The sequence below is a fragment of the Taudactylus pleione genome, unplaced genomic scaffold (genome assembly GCF_031769625.1).
Source record: "Taudactylus pleione unplaced genomic scaffold, aTauple2 ptg000155l, whole genome shotgun sequence".
NCBI lineage: Eukaryota > Metazoa > Chordata > Amphibia > Anura > Myobatrachidae > Taudactylus > Taudactylus pleione.
In genome coordinates this window covers 2555925-2580000 of record NW_028284557.1, presented here as the reverse complement: position 1 = coordinate 2580000, position 24076 = coordinate 2555925, and the positions used below count along the sequence as shown (strand labels likewise).

Genomic DNA, 24076 nt, shown 5'->3' with positions numbered 1-24076 from the left:
CTGAAAATTCTGACAATGTCCCAATATTTATGGACCTGACTGTGTGTGTATGTGTGTGTGTGTGTATATATATATATATATATATATATATATATATAATATAGGTATAGGTGATGGACGGAACTCTGTCCATCACGTATACCGTCCATCACCTATACCTAGATTTGAGCTTGTCTCTGGAGAGGAACCCGGGCCAGCTGTCACACTATACGTCCACGAGTGCCGGTCGTTTCCATTGTTTATATATGTGTATAAGGGATGTGCAGGCTCGGATAGGTTCGAGTTTGCACGTGGAGTTCGGATTTTTCCCTCCAAAAAAACGGAACTCAGAAAGAGGCAAAACGTCATCTTGCATGGACGAACATCATCATTCCTGGTCAAAAGTCCAGGAATGATGATGTTTGTCCGTGCAAGATGACGTTTTGCCTCTTTCTGAGTTCCGTTTTTTTGGAGGGAAAAATCCGAACTCCACGTGCAAACTCGAACCTATCCGAGCCTGCACATCCCTAGTATATATATATATATATATATATATATCATTTCATAGGCAATAATGTTGATGATAAATTTTAAAATGAAAAGAAATAATAAGTGTTAATTTTAACAAACCCACATATTTCTTCAATACACTATCAGAAACAAGTTTAATGACATGACTAAAGGGGGAATTCAATTACCCGTTATAATGCTGTAATTTTTTTAATTCTTGTGTTACGTTTTCGCACCCTGTGCGTGCTTATCGCGTCTATGCGCACACCTGTTATTCATGCAATTCAGTCCCAAAAGGCACAAAGCAGCATTTGCTTAAAAATTCTTCCTGTTGTTATCGGCGATACGTTTGGCTGGAAATGGGTTAATCTGCCTGTACCCCCCAAAAAGCAAAGTGATATAGGATAACAATATAGAAGTGCATTAGTGGCCCTAATAAAAGTATTTGGGGTTCTTAAATTGTGTCAAATATCTGTTTTATGCATATTTCTAAAACGACCAAATAATGATAGAAAGCCAGTGTTTTTTGGGGCAAAATCAATGTTTTATTTAAATTGGGGGTACATAAAAATGGCTATATAAGTATATATTTGTATCATTTAAAATAACTTTTAAAAAAACTTAAAATTATGCATACCCACCTGTAATCTTCAAAACACCTGTCCCATTCATACAGCACCAGTCCCACATCAATTAACCCATTTTCCTGCATTTTTGCACTTTTTCACCCCAAAAATGGCATGTCATTATTGGCCAAATTAAGCAAATTAAACTGTATTTTTCCCTAATTAGTCATTAAGGGGGGTGTCCCAGTGGTTCTGAACCAAGTTTCCAAAATTTGTATCCAAAAATAGGGGTTTTGCACAACCTATCGCCTGCTCATGGGGTGGTGAAAACTTTTTACGACTTTATGCTATGGGGAATTTGCACTCGCGAAAGCTGCGACTGATGGGATAACACAATAAGTAAAAAATTTGTATGATAAGCCGGTTTTTTTGCGGGACAGCGGCTCATGGCGGCTAATTGAATTCCCCCCTAAGTATTATTGTCATTTAATCACACAGACACGTATAAAGAAAATCTTAATGTACCGTGGATTATAGGGATACTTCCTTTAACTGTATACATTTATAGTGCTGCAGTCTTTTACAGGTCATAAGTGTCAAAATGATGTTGTTGAGAGAGTGAAATTCATCTATTCATAAATATAAAGACTGCTTTTGCAGGAGCTGTCACTTCTATGAGCACCATCTACATGACAGCATTTTACATTTCTGCACCACTAGGTATTCTGAAATGTGTACATGGATTTTATATATAGGGCTAATGTAGGCTTATAGGATCTTCTGCTCAGCATTTTAAGCAATATAGAAACAAGCTTACTAATGGGCCTAATGCAAAGTTGAAAGTATTGTATGGTCAATATAGCCACAAAATAGCGGATTATGCCTCTATGCTGAGGCATACACAGGATGCATGTAGATCGGCGCCAGTAGTATATGCACCTGATTTAAGTCATGCATACATCACACATACACACATTCATTTGTTTTATTTAATTTTTTTTAAAAATGTGCTTTTACAGAACTATTCAGTTTTAACAAAACCTAAAAACCTTTTATACAGCAGAGGCCACTCTGCAACTTGTGTACAAGAACAAATGCTAAAACAGGCACACACAAACATAATCTATATGATGAGCAACAAAGAATGCACCTATCAGCTTTACAGACGAATTTGCAATCTTATCAGGTAGTGCTGTTGACCATCAACAGAAGCAGCAAGCTGGTATTTGCACCTGCCCTTTGGCACCTGCAAATAATAAGACTTGGACAAGTGTTGATCTGCATCTGTTCGAAATTACATAAATACACTCCCACTGTAGTGGGCCTTCAATCCCCTGTCATACCTCCATGCTCAAGTGTCAGATTCACATAAGTCTGCACATGTGTGTAACCTCTTTTCTGGGCATATGCCGGGTCCAATATACTAATGAGTGTGTATGTGTGTAATATGTGTGTGTGTGTGTGTATGTATGTATATATATATATATATATGTGTATATATATATATATATATATATAGTGATAACTTGGGTTAATTAGCTTGGCACAGTGTCAGTTCAGTGGTGCAGTGTTAGGTGCTTGAATCAGGATCCACACATAGCATTTCAGGTTATAAATAAAAGAAAAGTGCTTTACTGTCAGCATAAATCTGGAAACAATAATAGCAAACGCCTAGCCCCATTCGGGCCCTGACTCACTTCTTCGCCCCTGACTAACCTAGTCCTGCTTCCTGCAGGTTAACACAGGCTCCGGCCTGGTCTTTAGTTGGCTGGCTGCCACAACCTCACAGTCCGGCCTGCTTCCTTGCAGGTAACACAACTCAAGGCCCCCATACATCTGTAATCGATTATGGCAATTCTGCAATTTGCAATCGATTGTGTATAAAAATCTGTAATGTATGGGCTTCACAGATCGCAGATTGCAACCAAAAAGTGATTGGAATTGTTTAATCAGATTGTCCAACATGTTGGATTTCACAGATCGATTGGGGCTGTAGATTGCTAGTGTATGGACATGATCAGCAGATTTGCAGACCATTACCATGAAAATGATGGAGCCTTTCAAGATTGCCAGATCTGTGTTTGCTGCAATCGATCTGCAAATCACTGAAAAAGATCTGTAGTGTATGGGCGCAGATTGCTCGATTGGGAAATTCTAACATCGGGCAATAAATCTTCAAATTGTTCATTTGTGGTTTTCAGATTGCTGATGTATGGGGGCCTTCAGTCCCAGAGTTTGGTGTCTCCCACAGGTTTAGGCTCAGGGCTCAGGGCTCCTTGCCCTCAGTGGCTTACTATCACAGTGAGCTCTGGGCCTGATTCAGAGCCGCTCGTAAGCGGCCGCTTGTTCGCTCCGAGCGATGTTCGCACAACTGTGCATGCGTATGGGTTGTAATACGCATGCGCAAACCAGTCATTGCGGTCGGAAATTATGTGCTCGCAAAATAGCGAATGCCTGCTAATTTGAGTGACAGAATGAGGCGTTTGTGGGTGGTAACAGGGGAAGGTGCTTGAAAACGGGTGTGGAGATTCGAACGCAGGCGTGCCAAAAGGTCAAAACAGGCGTTTTAAGGGTGTGCATAATTAACAAAGCAGCATCATCGACCACGTCACTTGGTTGTTTCTTAGCCTGAACTGGTCGCATGATTGCGGTAGGAAAATCCAACCACAAGCACTGCGAGCAGTTCAGATGCCTTTCGATGTACTCGATTAATCAAATAAATAGCCAACATGACGTATCATGCGAGCGGCCAGGGGGCTCATTGACAAAATAGCGAGCGCATATTTCGTTCGCTCGCTCGCTCAGACGTAGAGGCGTCAACAGACCACAAAGAGCGAGCGCTCAATTTAAATTGCCGGACCCTTTTCTAAACGAGCGAGCGCAAATAGCGTCCGGCTCTGAATCAGGCCCACTGTCTACTGGTCTGCCTCAGTCCTCCCTGGACTGAATCCACTCGGCCGCCATTAGGTGAGCTAACACCTGGCTTTAATGCCCTGTGTGGGCGGATCCCTCCAGCCCCTCACAGAATCCATGGCTCACTATTGCCATCTCTGGTGATCCAGTCACTATCTATCATATCTATCTGTCTATATATATATATATATATATATATATATATATATATATATATCTATATATATATATATCTATATATATATATATATATATATATATATATATATATATTAGTGTGTGTGTATATAGGATCTGAACGACTTGTGATGGCTAAATGACTGGGTCAGAGCATCTCCAAAATGGCAGGTCTTGTGGGGTGTTTCCGTTTTTCCGTAGTTAGTACCTACCAAAAGTGGTCCAAGGGAAGAAGAACCGGCAATAGGGTCAGGGCGATCGAGCGAAGTCTAGCCCGTCTAGTCCTATCTCATAGTTGAGCTAATGTAGCACAAATTACCGAAAAAGTTAATGCTGACCCCTTCCACTGACGAAAGTGCCTACAGTGGGCATGTGAGCATCAAAATTAGACCATGGAGCAAGGAAGAAGGTGGGCTGGTTTGGTTAATCACATTTTCTTTTACATCATGTGGACGACAAGGTGCATGTGCATATTTTACCTGGTGAATAGAAGGCACCAGGATGCACTATGGGAACAAGACAAGCCGTTGCAGGCAGTCTGATGATCTGGGCAATGTTCTGCTGGGAAACCTTGGGTCCTAGCATTCATGTGGATGTTACTTTTGACACATACCACCTACCTAAACACTGTTGCAAACCAAGTACAACCCTAATGGCAACGGTATTCCCTAATGACAGTGGCCTCTTTCAGCAAAATAATATGCCCTGCACACTGTAAAAATTGTTCAGGAATGGTCTGAGGAACATAACAAAGAGTTCAAGGTGTTGAGTTGGCCTCCAAATTCCAAGCCATAGAGGCCCCATCTTGCAACTTACAAGACTTAAAGGATCTGCTGCTAATGTCTTCGTGCAGTATACCAAAGGTGTCCTTCAGAAGTCTTGTGTAGTCCATGCCTCGAAGGGTCAGCTATGTATTGGCAGCACAATAGTAACTTACACAATATTAGGCAGATTGTTTCAATATTGGCTGATCAGTGTGTGTGTGTATATGTGTATATATATTGTATATGTTTATATATTTGTGTATGTGTGCAGGTGGTATGTATGTATGTGTGTGTAATATATATATATATATATATATATATATTATATATATATATATATATATAAATTTAGCAGATTTACCCGGGCAACGCCAAGTACTACAGCCAGTGTGTATGGTTGTGTGTGTATATCTAATAATAATATATAGTGTAGCAATGCAGGCGGCACTCTCAGTAAAAAAATATATCAAACGGAGGGTCCCAGTCCTCCACCACTATGAATAGTGGTGGAGGACTGGGACCCTCCGTTTGATATAATTTTTTTTTACTGAGAGTGCCGCACGCATTGCTACAGATCCTATTTGGGAAGGCACCCAGGGCAGATGCAACATTGAGCTGGAGTGCCGAGCATCGTTGTGGAGTGTATGTATGTGTATATATATATATAATATATATATATATATATACTGACATGCATAATATAAATATATATATATGTGTGTGTGTGTGTGTGTGTGTGTATATATATATATATATATATATATATATATGTATATATATCAGATAAAGGAAATCAGTAGCTTTTATATGATGCATCTTGTATTTTTAAATTTATATTCAATATTCTCGAACGTATGTGAACGACTGTGACATGGACTAAATCCATTGAAGCTGAACAAATTGAGCCTCAGTGGATTTTGTCTATTAGTGCTGGGATAAAGGTGGATTTCCAGTGACAGAGGTGAGCAGTGGAAACACTTGATCTTGGGTAGAGTATGACAGCAGTAACTCTACAGTGCAAACAAAACCTGTCAATTTCCCATTGCTGACTTATCTGAACAGATGTTAGTTGCCCCACTGAGGCTTATATTATTTCATGGTTAAAGATAAAAATAAAAATATTTCTTTGCATTCCTGTTTCTCTGATAAACAAACAGACGCCCACTCTCTCCAGTGTAGAGAAATGGCATGGGATGTTGGCTGTATTTGTTATTTATCATTGTGACATTAAGGTTCAAAGAATGCAGACATGAACTGCAGCTCTTTTTTTTTTTAGCGCAAATTGTATGCCCAATTTTCCGGCTTGAAGACCAGCCCCCAGAAAATCAATCTGAAACTACATTTAAAGTTTTGTAAATCCACGTGAAAAATTCCAGTTTACTATTTCTTTTAAAATGCCCTCTTTACTTTTTTTATCTTAAAATATTGCTCCATTTAGTGTCATTTATAGCTCTTTTCCGATGCCGCAAAACCCGAGGTTATTGACATTTCAACACTGGTCACGTCTCAGTGGAAAAGGCTCCTAAGAAAAAATCCCTGGTCGACTGATCCAGCATTTCTTCCCTGGTCTCGAGCAGGGTTTTACGTGGGTAAGACCCGGGTACCGGGTAATGGTTCCGTTCACAGCATAGGGAGAGACGCATTTCCTGGCACTTGGAGATGATGTAATCACCAAGCGCCGGCAGAGGTAAATCCTGGCAATATCCCGGGTCCAGCCAGCGGTGTAATAGGGTTTCAAGCTGCTGTGACACGGCTTGAAACCCGTTCTCAGCGTCTCGGGCTGAACCCAGGATTTTGGTGGAAAAGGGGTATTAGACCTGTAATTAAATAAAAATTGTAGTGAGGAAAAATTGGGACATTTATTTATTTTTAATTACAATGATGAAAGTGTGTCTAGAATGGCACTTTTTCGCAATAGTGCAGCTGGAAGGTTGAAAACAAAGTAATTAGTGACGCCTAATATATTTCACCTCAGAGGTTCTTTTCTAGCAACAATCCAATAATGCTTCCACAAAATAGGGAGCATCTGCACCACTCATTTTGTGGGGTGCCAGTTTTTAAATAATAAAGGTTGTTTTACATGTAGGTACAAACATAGGTCCATTCATGCACCTAATGAACCCAACTCCTCCCATCAAAGGTGCATACTTTTATGCCTCCCTAGATGCAACCATATTGGCTTTCAAAACCATGCGCTGACACATAAAATGTGTGCAATCACACAAAAGTGTGTGTTATGTCACAAAACGGCATTTGTACTGCACTTTTGCATGTTTGTCGGTGAGCCTTTTTGGGTTACTGAGCACTGAACACAAACACATCTTCATCTTTAGTAATTGGGACAAAACACTGTACAGAGAAATGGAGGTTTAAGTCTAGAAAACATCTGCAGCTTTTTCAGCTGCCAAGATCGGCTCACAGCCAATTCCGTCACCAGTGTGAGACGGGCAGCTGGTAATAGCCACATGAGACCTAGTCATATACAGTCAGCTCAGTAACAGAAATGAGAAACTGGCAGCCAGTAATACCACAGACATAGCCTGGTTATACACTTGCTCTTCAACAAGAGAGTGCCTGGCAGATGGTGATACATAGCCACGGGCACAGTGATTCAAAAAGAGAGACTGCAGTTATCAATATAATTTAATTTTTGTTATTTGCGTTAATTCACTTATTTGCTCTCTCTTACTATTAGTTGCAAGTACCAACCATTTTGGTGGATTGCAGACTTTGAAGCCACAATATTTTTCATCTTGTATAGAGCAATGGTGTATGGGTGTAACACACACCTGCCATGCAATGGTTTGCGTGCATTGGAAGGAAAGGGAATAGGACAAAGATTGTGAAACCTCACAGGGGTGGAACCTTTCTACAAACGACCCCATGATATGTGGCTATGCCCCCCTTGCCATGCGTATCAGCCATTACAGAATGATTACAGGTATGCTCTGTGTGTGTCCCTTCATGGTGATGTTAGTGTAAATGCAGGCTCGTCATACCAGTGGGGCTCTTAATATATAAACTAAATACTACTAAAAACTGTTGTGGTAATGGTAAAATATGGAGTTAGTATATTATGCATAGGATAATGGGAAGAGCAGGCCAATACTAACTGCAGCTGATTAGATCTATGATTTAACAAAAGTTCGATTTTCATTTGAGAGATTAAATACTGAAATGACCAGGTAGGTATGTAGATTATTCATGTATGAATGTGTTTTGTATTTTGCAATTACCTGCAGGGCATTTTAGAGGGACGTGCCTAGCAATTCAGCAATCATTCCTTGTCGAAAACAGCATAAACCATACATGAGTTGCACACATTAGCACTGGTAACCATTCACCAGTTTTTTTTCCCCCTCTGTCTTCTCCCCTTTTCCCATCTCTGTCACCCTCTCCTATCCTGATCCCCCCCCCCCCCCCCATTTGGTCCTTAATGTAATTAAGTGTATTTATTTTAACTAGCAGCATGGAGACCTGCAAATTACATTGATGTGTACTGTCCAGATGTATGGTAAATTATTTGTCTGTGAAGGGTAGGCTGTCAGTTTTATGTATAGCCCAATAGAACTGCCAGCAATGATCCAACAGACATATAATAGTAGAATTATGGGGTTTTAAGGGGCCTATCCACTAGGCGACCTGAAAGAATGAATGTCTAGCGTTCAGACCTTCAGGTCGCCGAGGTGCGGTGCCCGCACTGAACGGCGTTCACTGAATGTCATTCAGTGCAGAGCCCGACCTCCTATCTCTGAACAAGTCGAACCTGACGAGCGTCGTCAGGTGGACGGGTTTGTTCAGTAGACAGTCGATGACGGCAAGGACCAAGCGTGCACGCTCATCGCTGGTCCTTGCCGGCTATCCATTAGACGACTTTGTGAACAATGCGACTAAAACCTCTTGGTTTTGGTCGGATTGTTCACAAAGTCGTGTAATGGATAGGCCCCTTTAGACATTCAGAGTTTGCCCTTCTCACCAACTTGAGGTTGGCCTATGGGGAATGTTCTCCATATCTGAGTGACAGCATGCTTTGGAGAAAGGGCCATAAAACCTAATTAGCATCTGCATAAGCCCTCGAGCCATCAGAAGAGGGCTGTGTGACCAGGCATAATATACCATGTAAACCTCTGAAACTTACAATTCTTGGGAGCCAATCTGACATTGGGATTTGCTCCATCTTTTTGCGCATCCCGCAAACAAATTAATGTAAGGAAGATTGCGCATTTGTTTCTCTTTTGTTTCTAAGAAAATAATTTGCCTAAAGCTGCATACACACTGTACGATCTGCACAACCAACGATATCGCTGAACGATTTCCCTTGAACTTTCTGTAGTACAGTACAAACGATATTGGGTGTACACGCTGAAAGATATCTTTCAGTGAAGTCATCCTGCCACATCTCTGATCATGTAAATCTTGATGAAATCGTACATGTTGGACTACATATACAGACGACCATAGATATCATTATCGCCCATGTGGGAACGCGCATCGTTGGTCGTCCGCTGCATAAAAATGAATGATATGAACGATTTATCGTTGAACTATAGCGTTGTTGTTCATAGATATTGTACCGTGTGTACACACCTGAAGACTGTCTTTGTATGTCGATTTTATTAATTTTTTCTGTAAATATTTTAAGCATTGTGAGTATCTTTCTCATAATAAACTTCATTTAATAGGATTGGTTTCTGTGATTCTTATCGGAACCATTTTGCCTGTAGATTCGTCTTATCCATGCTGCATATCTGTACTACAGGTTATTATTTGGGTAATAACTGGGACTTAAGTTTAAGTGCGTAGGGAGATCAGAAACTTGGAGTGTGTTGCTCCAGAACTAGTTCTATGGTGGCAATTGCTGGGAAATTAATGGTGACCTGGAGAGTTAAGCCGCCCATACATGGTGCGATAGGCACCTGCGCTGGACTTGCGATCCGACAGCCGACATATCGGGGCGGTCCCCACACACGGAGCGATCCGCTGCCCGACCACCCGATATGCCGGCACCCCCAACATGGCGCTGAATGGGATCGTACTTCGCATCCCCAGATCAACTGAACATGCAGTAAAATCTGGAGGTGTGATGTATGACCCCACGGCAGCGCGCACTGTCCGATGATATGCCCACACATAATAAAATATAGCAGCGATATCGTACCATTCCGTCGGATTGGCTTCTTTATTGCACCGTGTATGGGCACCTATACTGTAGACAGACCAGTTGTTGTTTTTTTTATTAACTCTGTGTCTGACTCACATCACTCAGGCTCCAATGAGTACTAATTTGAAAAAGTTACGGACAGCGGTTAGAGATTGTATTATCTTGGAACTGGTTCCGTGACATGAGGCGGGTGTTTAACCTGCAGTGGTAATGTGTCCAAACAGCATGTGGTGGGCAAATGTTTGGGTAAGTTAGTGGGGAAGGAGAGTTAGTGGGCTGGCCCATGTTGATGATGGTGACATGTTCATCACTGGTGAAAGTGAGAGCAACATTCGACTTTCACTGCAAATGTCAGACACAAATGTTTGATATATTTTCAGTACACCCCACTAGTTCATGCTGCTGCATCAAAAATATTTATTAGAATTTTTATTAATTCCTTTCATTTTTGCTGCCCCTGAAAACTAGCTGCCATTAGGGAAACATGTATTATGAAGAATAACACTCTACCGCTGTCAATTATTACAGATATTAGATGTCACCTCCACTTAACGTGACTATGCTTGTGGTACTTTGCCTTTATATATTCACATAATTTAATTTCTAATAACTTTAGAAATTACATTAAGGCATACATTATAACATAAGATTTATACTTTCAAGGAATACTATGCAAATGGACTAAGCAGTGGTACATTCATGATTTGTCTACTTCTCAACAGCTACAGAGGGTTAAGTTGGGTGTCAATCTACCTCCCCCCCTTCCCCCCCTCCGCCCACATAACTGTAAAACAGCTAACACATTCATCAGATCTTTTGTAAAGCCATTACTAGCGCTCTGATTAATTGTTCATAAGAGGTCAGGGACAGCCAGCCCTAAATAGCTTCATCCGTCAGCCAGGGCTTTGCTTGTCAGTAAGTACCCTTTACCCGCCTGCGAGAATCATGCTCTGTGAACTTTACAGAGATGAACAGAAAGGGCATGTGCCAAGATGGAGATTCCTCTGTGTATAGCTTCTGTCACACGCTGATCTAGAATTGTGGCGCATTTAATAGAAAAGAAGTTAACCAGAACCTGACACATGAAGAATTGTTTTACATTTTTATTCTGTCATGAACTTGCATGTATCTGTTATTTGCATAGCAAGACATTGGTGTTAGTGAGGGTTTACTAACAAATGACATGGCGGGGATAACAAATTAGTAGCTATTTTTGTTATTCATATTTAATCAGAGCTGGATTAAGGCTTTGGGGAACCCAGGGCCCTAAAGACCAACATTTGGGGCAGGGGGATTGGGTCATAGTGCACATTGAACAGAGGGCATGGTCATACGTCATGCCCCCATTTTTCTTCACACTAGGGCCAAGCACATCGCTTCCTCAGCCTAGGGCACACAGAAGGTGAGAGAGTTCCCTCCCTACCATTCCTGCAGCCCACAGGTGGGACAGTACCCAAAAACAGGACTGTCCCACAAAAATCCAGATGGTTGGGGGATATACATACATAGTCACACACATATATACAGTCACAAACATATACATATTCATATGTACAATCACACCTGTATACACATACATATGGTCACACACATATACAAATGCACAGTCATACACATACAGCATACTTGCCTACTCTCCCGGAAAGACTGGGAGGCTCCCAAAAATTGGGTGGCACATCCAGCTGCCTGGAAGAGGCCTAGTCTCCTGGAGCCCACTTACCAAGTGAAGTGGGGGATCCTGGTGGCCGATGCCGTGATTCGCGCTGAATTGCATCATCGTGGCCCCACACCTGCTTCACAGTGCCCACTGTTACCTAGAGTTTCCTATTTGTTTTATATGGATTGGCTAGAAATGTATGTAAATAAGGAGAGTAACGCTGAAAAATAGTTTTCTATTTTGGCTTCTATACGAGGCTAACATGCACACACATACCCTGCCCTCTCAGCTGTCCACTTAACATCGCGGTATAATGCTAAACCCCCTTTTGATCTGGGCCATCTCTTTAGTCCTGTGGTATCTCCTTGCATTATTGTCAGACAGTCTCTATTCTGATAAATGTATTCCCTTCTAAATGTGTGGTTACCTTTATTCCAGTGTGTTTCATACATGCCAACTCTCTCTGATTGTCAGGGAGACTCCTAGAAATAGTAGCAATCTCCCTGATTCCCTGAGGATTCTAGCAATCTCCCTGATTACACCTTACCCCCAATGAAACTGTTATATAAAAAAACAGAGCTACAGTATATACATTCAAATGGGATCATTAGTATAATTTCCCTGCATTGGTATAAGGCACAATGATCCCTATGGCTACAGGCATTTTCTGAAAAGTATCAGTGTGTTTTCATCAATAAGTAGATCTTACTAACTGCTTTGGGGCTCGTTTACATCTGGATGGAAAGTAATCTTATGGCACGCCTCTCAGATGTAGCAGTATTAATAGGTGCTGCTTTCACAATCTCCCTGAAATGCATTTCAAAAGTAGGCATGTATGGTGTGTATTCAAATGTGACATTGTTCTTTATATGAATACTGTTTTATTTCATTATGTTTTTTAATGTATACTGTTGTCTGCAGTTAGACAATAAAATACATAAAACAGTATTACAAGCCTTTAAAACACACACACAAACACACACACACACACACACACACGTTTACCTTTAAATAATTAAATGTTAACCTTTCACTTGAGATGATGATGATTCATTCACAAGTAGTGTCAATAACTGTGACTATGTTCATCAGGATCATAATAATAATGACAAGACTTTAGGAAATAATTTTATGAACCTAAATGAGACTTAATTCCAGCTTGGGCATGTTACCAACAAAAGCACAAGCTCCTCTCCTGTTGTGTGGAGGTTCCCTGTTTAGACAGCCCCATACTAGGCAGGGGATGAGGTTAGCGGGAGGAGTGTCTTTTTGTGGATAGTGACCATTGCTTTTTTTATGGAAGAATAGGTTCAGTAACACTTTCAACTTCACCTTCCCTTGGCTGCAGTAGTGAATATATATTTTGGCCCAGGACAGGCTCAGTAATGCCGTACCTGATTATGTCATAGTTAATGGGAGGTTCAGGTACAGCGTTCCTGCTGAAAAATAGCACTGCTAGTGATCATCTTCTTGTTTGTTTTTTGGGGAACATGCTATCTCTTTCCAGCACCTCCTCCCTGGCAGAGATTCAGACACAGAAGCAGCTCATGCACTGCAGATGGTTATAAACTTTCTGTCTGTTTTGCAGTCCATAGTGTCATCCTGCTGTGTCTATGAACTGCAGCTTTTTTTTGATATTGTGTATGACTTTCAGTCCACTCTCATTTTGACTTTGTGCATTGCAAACAGCTCTCTTGATCTCCCCTCTTCATTCCTATTTTGTGCGATTAGGGGTGTACATCCAGGGCAAAAGCCTGAGTATAGGACACTAAAATTACATTGTTTACTAGGTCCAGCTGCCATTCTGGTGGCCAATTAGGGCTTTTGTGCTGTTACTGTCCTCAGTGGGACATTCTAACAAGTTGGTTGAACCTACCTGGGTAAAGTGTTTGGCCTGGTCCATGCCGAGCTTTAACAGCTGTCGGCACTTCCCAGGGGCAAGTGGGATACATTTCTCATTCGCCCTTCTGTGGGTGCCCCGTGAACCGGTCCTTCCCTATCTGTAGTGTAGTTCCATTATGTACAGTGTGGCCTGGCTACGACATGAAGAGGTTTTTTTTTTTTTCGAAGATCATGAACGTAATGGCTGCCATTCTCAGATCCAGGTGGGGACTGTCATCATGTACCTGAAAGATGTACTGACCAAGGTGGGACTCCTGGCCTTGCTGCATGCTCAGGCTCTTGAAATCCAACTTGACATGCTCACAGCGGAATATGGACCTGATTCCAAGATTTAAGTGAATGCAATAACAACTGCCAACTGTTACGGAACACAGTTGCTAAAATATGCTAATTTACAGTGTCCTCAGGACCTCAAACAGTGCATGTTTTCCAGGTCTCACAGAATCACAAGTGAAATAATTAGCTACACCTGTGGATCTTTTAAAATGTTTCAGTAAGTAATGATTACACCTGTGCACCTAATAGGTGACATGGAACACGTGAACTGTTTGGGGTCGTGAGGACCAAGTTTGAGAACCACTATGCTAATGCCTTCCAAAGCTTAGCTGAGCATAGGGTAGTCCACTGCTGCCTTCTTGTATCTGTCTGACGACGTACAACATCATAAACATTGGTAACATCGACTCAGATCGGGCAGCCACGCAGTTTGTAAGTCGAAACCGACTTACCTCAAACACTGCAGCTCTCCTGACATGCAGAGATCTCTCATGCTAATTTATGCATGAAATGGAGTTCAAACGGTTCTGACATGCCTTTGTTTGCCTAGCCACCCCCCACCCCCTGTTACCTCTTCCAAACGCCGACTACCTGTCACTCACTTTGGAAGTGAATCCTCTGTGCGAGCGCGATTGCAATACAATCGCTGTGCGTGCACAATGCAGCAATCCCGCATGCACAGTGGCTAACAAAGGCTTGCTCAATGGCTAACAATCTCAATATCTACTTTTCAAAACGGTGTCTATAGCTCCACTGGTGACTGAGAAGGGACAACCTCTACGGGGTCATAGTTTTTCATCTGGAACTGGTGGATTCTGACAATGGGTGCCAGATTCTAAGGCTTATCAGTGTCAGCTGTAGAGTCCTTGGACTACAGAAAAGTTAAAGCTTCTGACTTTTGTACTCAAAATCAGACCAGTTTTAACCCTCTAGTCAGAGGACATCAGTTTCATAGTGATTGTTTAAGTAAATAATCAAAGGGGCGACAGAGATGCCTTATTTAGAGAGATCAGCAATATCATGTGATGAGTGGAGCTTCATGTTCAAGCCATCACAAAAGTTTTATTTCTGGAGGTATATATAGTGCATCCGGAAAGTGTTCACAGCGCTTAACTTTTTCCACATTTTGTCATGTTACAGCCTTATTCCAAAATGAAATAAATTCATTTTTGTCCTCAAAATTCTACACACAATACCCCATAATAACCCCACGTGTAAAAAGGTTTTTTGAGATTTTTGCAAATTTAATTAAAAAACAAAACAAAAACTAAGAGATCACATGTACATAAGTATTCACAGCCTTTGCTCAATACTTTGTTGATGCACCTTTGGCAGCAATTACAGCCTCAAGTATTTTTGAATATGTTGCCACAAGCTTGGCAAACCTATCTTTGGGCAGTTTCGTCCATTCCTTTTTGCAGCAGCTCTCAAGCTCCATCAGGTTGGATGGGAAGCGTCGGTGCACAGACATTTTCAGATCTCTCCAGAGATGTTCAATCGGATTCAAGTCTGGGCTCTGGCTGGTCCACTCAAGGACTATCACAGAGTTGTCCTGAAGCCACTCCTTTGATATCTTTGCTGTGTGCTTAGGGTCGTTGTCCTGCTGAAAGATGAACTGTTGCCCCAGTCTGAGGTCAAGAGCACTCTGGAGCAGGTTTTCATCCAGGATGTCTCTGTACATTGCTGCATTCATTTTTCCCTCTATCCTGACTAGTCTCCCAGTTCCTGCATCTGAAAAACATCCTCACAGCATGATGCTGCCACCACCATGCTTCACTGTAGGGATGGTATTGGCCTGGTGATGAGCAGCGCCTGGTTTCCCCCAAACATAACGCCTGGCATTCACGCCAAAGAGTTCAATCTTTGTCTCATCAGACCAGAGAATTTTGTTTCTCATGGTCTGAGAGTCCTTCAGGTGCATTTTGGCAAACTCCAGGTGGGCTGCCATGTGCTTTTTACTAAGGAGTGGCTTCTGTCTGGCCACACTACAATACAGGCCTGATTGGTGGATTGCTGCAGAGATGGTTGTCTTTCTAGAAGGTTCTCCTCTCTCCACAGAGGAATGCTGTAGCTCTGACAGAGTGACCATCGGGTTCTTTGTCATCTCCCTGACTAGGGCCCTTCTCCCCCGAACGCTCAGTTTAGATGGCCGGCCAACTCTAGGAAGAGTCCTGGTGGTTCCGAACTTCTTACATTTACGGATGATGGAGGCCACTGTGCTCATTGGGACCTTCAAAGCAGCAGATATTTTTCTGTACCCTTCCCCAGATTTGTGCCTTGAGACAATCCTGTCTCAGAGGTCTACAGAAAATTCCTTGGACTTCATGCTTGGTTTGTGCTCTGACATGCACTGTCAAGTGTGGGACTTTATATATACAGGTGTATGTCTTTCAAAATCATGTCCAATCAACTGATTTTACCACAGGTGGACACCAATTAAGCTGTAGGAACATCTCAAGGATGATCAGTGGAAACATGATGCACCTGAGCTCCATTTTAGAGCTTCATGGCAAAGGCTGTGAATACTTATGTACATGTGATTTCTTAGTTGTTGTTTTTTTATTAAATTTGCAAAAATCTCAAAATTTTTTAAATGTTGTCATTATGGGGTATTGTGTGTAGAATTTTGAGGACAAAAATTAATTTATTCCATTTTGGAATAAGGCTGTAACATAACAAAATGTGGAAAAATGGGAAGCGCTGTGAATACTTTCCGGATGCACTGTATATTTGGAAGCGTATTACATAACAGATCTTTCACTTTGGGTTGCCATCATGCAGATTGTAGATAGGTGGTGTCAGCCAGAGATTGATATGATGGCATCTCAGTTGTCTCACAAGGTGAAGTGCTTCTCCTCCAGCACAAGTGATCCAATGGGTTTTGGCAGACGTCATGTCCATCCCGTGAAACTTCAGTGTAAAATAGTGTTTTACATTACGTAAGGAGCAAATGTGAAAATTTCTGTCCCTGGAGTCTGTGCTGTAAGTTGGTGAGTATCTTGTTGATCTGTTGGTTATTTTGCTGGTACACCCTCTGTCTCTTTGGTTTTCAGACTAGAAGCTCACGCCACTCCCAAAGCAACCAACCTGGCCTTGCAGATCAAGCAGCCAAACTGTCCTTTGCATCTGCTGAATCCCTGGAGACCATGTCGGAAGCTGAGCTGCCACTGGGGTTCAACAGGATGAATCGTTTCCGGCAGAGCCTGCCATTGTCTCGATCCACCAGCCAAACCAAACTACGTTCACCAGGTCTGTGTTCAGCTGGGTGTTGTGTGATCCTAATAACAGCTGCAGAAGTGTTTTTCTTCTCATGGCAACATTACACATTAGGGTCCATTTACTAACCGTGCATTTTGATGTAAAATGTTCCGTGAACTATACAGCTTGCAGACAAACTAGCCAAAAAAAATATTTTGTGATGGATTTTCGGAAATGTTGCTCCTAAGAGCAAAGTTGGTAATTGAACCCTTATGTGTAATAGTTACCGATTGTTTAAGATGTAATAAAGTTGTCACTCTGCTTCCAGGGGTTTTGTTCCTGCAGTATGGTGATGAGACAAGACGGGTGCACATCACCCATGAGATCACCAGCATGGACACATTACATGCTCTTATTGTGCACATGTTCCAGCAAAAACTCACCATGGGGATGCTGAAATCTCATAACACCGCCATACTTATCAAGGATGAGTCCCGCAATGTCTTCTATGAATTGGAGGATGTCAGGTATTTATTGTGTAACGACTATCTGCCAACTTGGATGTAGTACAAGGGACCTTTTTTTTAGAAAGGGCAGAGACCAATAATGAACTATACAATTACCTCGGAATAAATGAGTGAATACACAAGCAGTAGGAGACAGATTAAAGACCAAACAAAAAGCAGGTAGCAATAAAATCACAGGCTTACGTGAGGTGCTCGAGCTAAGTTGACACGGAAGTGAAGTCCCTGATTGGTTATGGTATGGACTGATATATGTCTGGGTTAGACAGATGCAGGCTGGTCAGATACACACTGGCTATACACAGACACAGACTTGGATCCTTTGCATGTGAGCTGGTGACATAGGCTGATGCAGAAAGAATAACTGCATGCGGATACTGTGTGGACAGTGGAAAAAAGTTAAAATAGATTTGTTTCAGTATGTATGCAGCTGTGAAGGTGATGGGTCAGTTAACCTAGGAGTTTAACATTATGTGATCATTTCTAAACAAATAAATATGAAAGTTCTCTCTATTCATTATGGCCAAATTGTTTGTTCTCCGGTTTACTCCTACAATTAGCTTTTTTCCTATTTCAGTACTGATGGTGTTTTACATTTTCTTTTTTACCAGAGACATCCAGGACAGAAGTATCATAAAGATCTACCGGAAGGAGCCCATTTATTCCTCGTTTCCTGCTCCTCACATCACCAACGGGGACGTGAGAGTAAGCGGAAAAGACCGCTGGTCAGACTGCTGTCACCGGCTTTGGCTGGGTCTGGGCTGGGGGCTGGAAGTAGGTGGCAGCGATTGCTCCCAGCCCAGAAGCATGTGTGTGTCTTTGTGTGGTATGGGAGCTGTACATGTGCAGAACTCTGTCTGTAATGTAAGGAATGCTTCTACATGTGAAACTATAGTGTACATTGGCTATTTGTATGTAATGCAAGGTGTGCTTTTACATGAGAGACTATACATGTGTGTATATGATGTGTATGTAATGCAAGGTGTCCTTTTACATGAGACTATACATGTGTGTAACATGGTCTGTATGTAATGCAAGGTGTGCTTTTACATGAGAGACTATACATGTGTGTATATGATGTGTATGTAATGCAAGGTGTCCTTTTACATGAGACTATACATGTGTGTAACATGGTCTGTATGTAATGCAAGGTGTGCTTTTACATGAGACTATACATGTGTGTATATGGTGCGTATGTAATGCAAGGTGTGCTTTTACATGAGACTATACATGTGTGTATATGGTCTGTATGTAATGGAAGGTGTGCTATTATATGAGACTATATATGTGTGTACATGGTCTGTATGTAATGCAAGGTGTGCTATTATATGAGACTATACTGTACATGTGTGTACATGGTCTGTATGTAATGCAATGTATGCTTTTACATGAGACTACATGTGTGTACATGGTCTGTATGTAATGCAAGGTGTGCTTTTACATGAGACTTTACATGGTCTGTATGTAATGCAAGGTGTGCTATTACATGAGACTATACATGTGTGTACATGGTCTGTATGTAATGCAAGGTGTGCTTTTACATGAGACTGTACATGTGTGTATGTAATGCAAGGTGTGCAAATTACATGATATACATGTGTTTACATGGTCTGTATGGAATGCAAGGTGTGCTATTACATGAGACTATACATGTGTGTACATGGTCTGTATGGAATGCAATGTATGCTTTTACATGAGACTACATGTGTGTACATGGTCTGTATGTAATGCAAGGTGTGCTTTTACATGAGACTTTACATGGTCTATATGTAATGCAAGGTGTGCTATTACATGAGACTATACATGTGTGTACATGGTCTGTATGTAATGCAAGGTGTGCTTTTACATGAGACTGTACATGTGTGTATATGGTGTGTATGTAATGCAAGGTGTGCTTTTACATGAGACTATACATGTGTGTATATGGTGTGTATGTAATGCAAGGTGTGCTTTTACATGAGACTATACATGTGTGTATATGGTCTGTATGTAATGGAAGGTGTGCCATTATATGAGACTATACACGTGTGTACATGGTCTGTATGTAATGCAAGGTGTGCTATTATATGAGACTATACTGTACATGTGTGTACATGGGTCTGTATGTAATGCAATGTATGCTTTTACATGAGACTACATGTGTGTACATGGTCTGTATGTAATGCAAGGTGTGCTATTACATGAGACTATATATGTGTGTACATGGTGTGTATGTAATTCAAGGTGTGCTATTAAATGAGACTATATATGTGTGTATATGGTGTGTATGTAATGCAAGGTGTGCTTTTACATGAGACTATAAATGTGTGTATGTAATGCAAGGTGTGCAAATTACATGATATACATTGGTTTACATGGTCTGTATGGAATGCAAGGTGTGCTATTACATGAAAGACTATACATGTGTGTACATGATATGTACATAAGGTAAGGAAGAGTATAGATGTGTATCTTTATCTGTATGTACTGCAATGTGTTCTACATGTAAAACTTTACATGTTTGCACTATCTGTATGTAATGCAAGGTGGGTTTCTCATGTGAAACTATATGTTGTGTGCACATTTTCTGTTTGTATGTACAGTAACATAAGTGTAAGGTGTATGTACATTGGCTGTAGCTCATGTAAAATATATGAATTGTCCATTGTATGTATTTCGTTTTGTATCATCAGTAAGAGAGGTGTGTAGTGTGTGTGTAGGGGGTGTCCTTTGCCTGTCTGTAGTTGTGGTTTCTCTCTGAGATAGCAGTAGCTGTATGTATGTGACGGTGTAGTTGTATTTCTGTAGCAGAGGGCATCTGTGTGGATAGTAAGATAAGATGTGTGTATATATGGGCAGAGGTACAGTACACACTGACAAATACTTAGACTTAGGTAATGAGTCTGGCTTTTCCTGTCTATAAATTTTCAGTATACTGTGTTAAGCACTGTGTAAATGTGTAAGCCCAAGCATTAGATGTCTCGCTCTGCATATATTTATCTGTAGGTCTTCTGAAAGGTTTAACTGTGATAATGAGTCATCTTTTTACAGAGTGCTTCTCTTGCTCTCCTTCCCCATGTTCCTATTTCTGTCTCTGGAGACTGTAGGTGTGATCCTGCATACAAATGTCTCCAGCTTCCTCACATTAGAGGGATTCCCCTTCTTCTGCATAGTGCATGCGTCGGGGCAGTCAGTAGTGTGTTAATGAGATGGGGGATGCTCCATCACATGGAGAGCATTATGATGCCTGCTGAGCGGTTGTTTATAGGGTGGTTCTATGGTCCAATTTAAGTCATAGTGCTATAGTATGTGTTGCTTGGTATCCTGCAGGTATGTGTACAGTATTGCAAGTGTGTATGTGTGTACTAATGTGGATATGCAAGTAAAGATGTATGTATCTGTGCAAAAATATGTTGTATAGGTAAAGTACATATGGGTGCAGTAATATGTGTAGAGGCCCTGTATGTATGCACATATGTATGTACTGTATGTGTGCTAAAATATAGTGTAGAAAGGTCCAGGATGTATGCTGTTATATTTATTTAAGGTATGTTTCTATATGAATGTGTACAGAGCTAAGTACAGACATATATATGTTTTCAGTGAGGCCAGAATACCAGTCCTGTATGTTAGCGGTTTACAGTATTGAATGTATATTTGTTTACTGTTGTACCTGTCCCTGTGTATGTGTATTGTATTTGTTGACAGCCCAGCATGATAATTTAGTTTTTGCTTTTTTTTCATATATATCGCATGTATATTTAATATTTTTAATTTTTTTAATGAACATAGAAGTATGTTTCTGTACCACAGTAAATATTTAATTGCAGCTCTGGTTAGTTTTCAGTTTTCACAATTATGAGGTTTCTTTGTTTTCACTCAATCTTATAGTACTGTAATAGTTTGTACCATAAAGTGGCCCATGCATCTAATGTTGTTGTTATTACAGTTTGTATAGTCCATGAATAATTATATGTTGTTTCCTGTAACAATGAGGAGTATAACAGATATCCAAATAGATTATTAGGACTATCCATGTTTTTCTCCTCACTTTTTAATTAAGGATATTTGGTATAGGCTGTAATTTTATTATATAGACTATAATTTAGGTATTGAATAATCAATATTGTATTTTACAGATCAAATACCAGCCTCAGGAAAAAATAAGACATTTTAGCTGGAGATAAAAATGATAAACTGTATGTGCTTTGTATGTGTCTCTACTTCTTAAGTGTCCTCAGTTGTAAAAAAAGAAAACATAGCGCGGCATGGTTATATTTGTGACATCCTCAGTCATCCTGATCATGTTGTCTAATTATCCTTTCACAGCGTGAGATGATGTACAGTTCAAGGGATTCTTCCCCTACTCGGCGCCTAAATAGCATGTCTCCTGCTTCCCACATGACCACGGGTTCCCCTCCCCCAGTACTCCAGTCCTCTTCTCCAGCACGCTCCCGCATGTCGTACAGTGGTGGACGGCCGCCTTCCTATGCTGGAAGTCCAGTACACCATGGGGACAGAATGTCTGGTCTTCCACCGGCCCAAGGAGTCTCTCCCAGTCCTAGTGCTATTTTGGAGAGAAGGGATGTGAAGCCTGATGAAGATCTCAGCAACAAGAATGTGGTGCTGGTGAAGAATGAGGGACTCTATTCAGATACCTATGGAATGGTCCATGAAGGTAGACTTAGCATTACATCCACTCAGTCCCTGGCTGGCCTGGGTGACCCCTTCTCATACCCAGGGGGCCTGTACAAGCGTGGGTCTGTGCGCTCTCTGAGCACTTACTCTGCAGCTGCTCTACAGACAGATCTAGAAGATGGAATGTACAAACCTAACTCTCAGATATATGGCGACACCTATGGTCCTGGAATGGGTTACCGTATACCACCATCATCGCCTCAGAAGGTGTCAGATGGGAGGATGGTGGATGTTCAGCAGAGTCAGGGCCCTCATAGCCCCTACTCAGGACCTTCAAACCGCTCATCCCCTGTACGCCAGACTTTCCGAAAAGATTCCTCCTCTTCCGTTTTCATGGATAGCCCTGTTGGCAAACAAAGGAACCCTAGCTCTTCCTCGGGTAACAACGAAATATTCCCTGGACCAGGTGAACGTCCTCTATCGGGTTTTAGCTCTCCAGTACCCACAAAAGAGGTGGAGACCAGGTAAGATCATCTCTTTATAATATATAATTATTTTATTATTATTATTTTCTATGAAAATTAAACTCTCTATAAAACAGTTGATTTAAAGCTGCAATGTGCAAATGCTCTTTTTCTCCACAGCTATCAGCAAATCATAAATTGCCATTACAGTTAGAATTAGTGCAGACTTGTGGCTAAATGGCAAATGGAAATGTACTGCATATTAGGGCTAGTTGTAAAACACTTTTTTTTTTTTTTCTATTGGTAATTATTATTATTTTTTTTATACTCTATTTATACAGGTGGTATTAAATTATTTATCTTATAACCGTGATTTTGGATCAATTTCAATTTTATCAGTTTATCTATGGTTCTGTCCAAACAGAGTGCAATTATAGAGATCCATGTGGGAAATAGCAGCACCATGTAGTCCATGCGGAACCAATATAGTTGGCAACTATACTGTAATTTATTAATGGTCTCCTCTGAGCTGCATATATCATTACAATGTGGACACAATATGTGTCACTGCATGGAGGCATCTTTGTGATGTGCTATTTGATTGCCATCTATCTTAATGATATTGGAGATCTTTTTGCTTTTTATTGCAATTACTTGGAGTGGGTAAATGAGACTTGTGGGTAAATTTACTAAGCAGTGACTTTTGGAAGACTGGTTTCATCCTGAAATTTAAAACCGAATTGATGTTAAAATAGTGTTATGCTTTTAGTATCTGCCTTTCTAAATGTTGTGGTGAGAACCTTAGTAACTTTACCCCTTCTTGTGTACAATAACATCAAAGGAAAGGATGCACTTACTGTATATGCTTAGCTGTAGTGGGAATGCTACATAACAGGGTGTCCATCTATTAAATCGAGAAGCACATATATATATATATATATATATATATATATATATATAAACAAAAAGGTAGAAAATTACGTAAGTGGAGTCACATAGTGGAGTATAACAAATATCTAGGTGGTCGGTAGGACTAGGTGAAGGGGCTATTGTCTATCTGGACAGAGATATCATGTGATAGTGATGAGTTTCACTGACTAGTTTAAAAAGCCATTGTGGAGCACTCTGTGTCCTATAGGTTCACGCCTATGATGGTGTCACATTGTAGCCTGGGCTCCAGATTGCTGTGTAAACTAAGGTTATATAAGGCATAAGAATAGATTGCTGGATGGGCTAAGGAAATAGGTAAGTTTGGGTACAAACCTAAACGACCAGCAATCGTGCCGATGTTCAGGGAGATTTGCCTTCAACCTGGACATCGCATGATTGCCGGTACACACTTAAAAGATTTAATGAACGACGGAACAA

At 40.9% G+C, this 24076-nt stretch overlaps 1 protein-coding gene across 8 annotated transcripts in view; it reads left to right on the top strand.

Annotated features, from left to right (window-relative positions):
- SRCIN1 (SRC kinase signaling inhibitor 1) overlaps positions 1-24076 on the top strand; it is a 542753-nt gene that overhangs the window by 453396 nt on the left and 65281 nt on the right. For 6 of the 8 annotated variants that reach the window (XM_088474595.1, XM_088474594.1, XM_088474596.1 and 3 more), the window contains 4 exons: positions 16959-17154; positions 17432-17630; positions 18239-18401; positions 21936-22768. In XM_088474595.1, the coding sequence (XP_088330721.1) occupies positions 16959-17154; positions 17432-17630; positions 18239-18401; positions 21936-22768 (1391 nt within the window). The remainder of the gene's footprint in view (positions 1-16958; positions 17155-17431; positions 17631-18238; positions 18402-21935; positions 22769-24076) is intronic. The other 2 variants (XM_088474598.1, XM_088474597.1) reach the window with 1 other exon arrangement.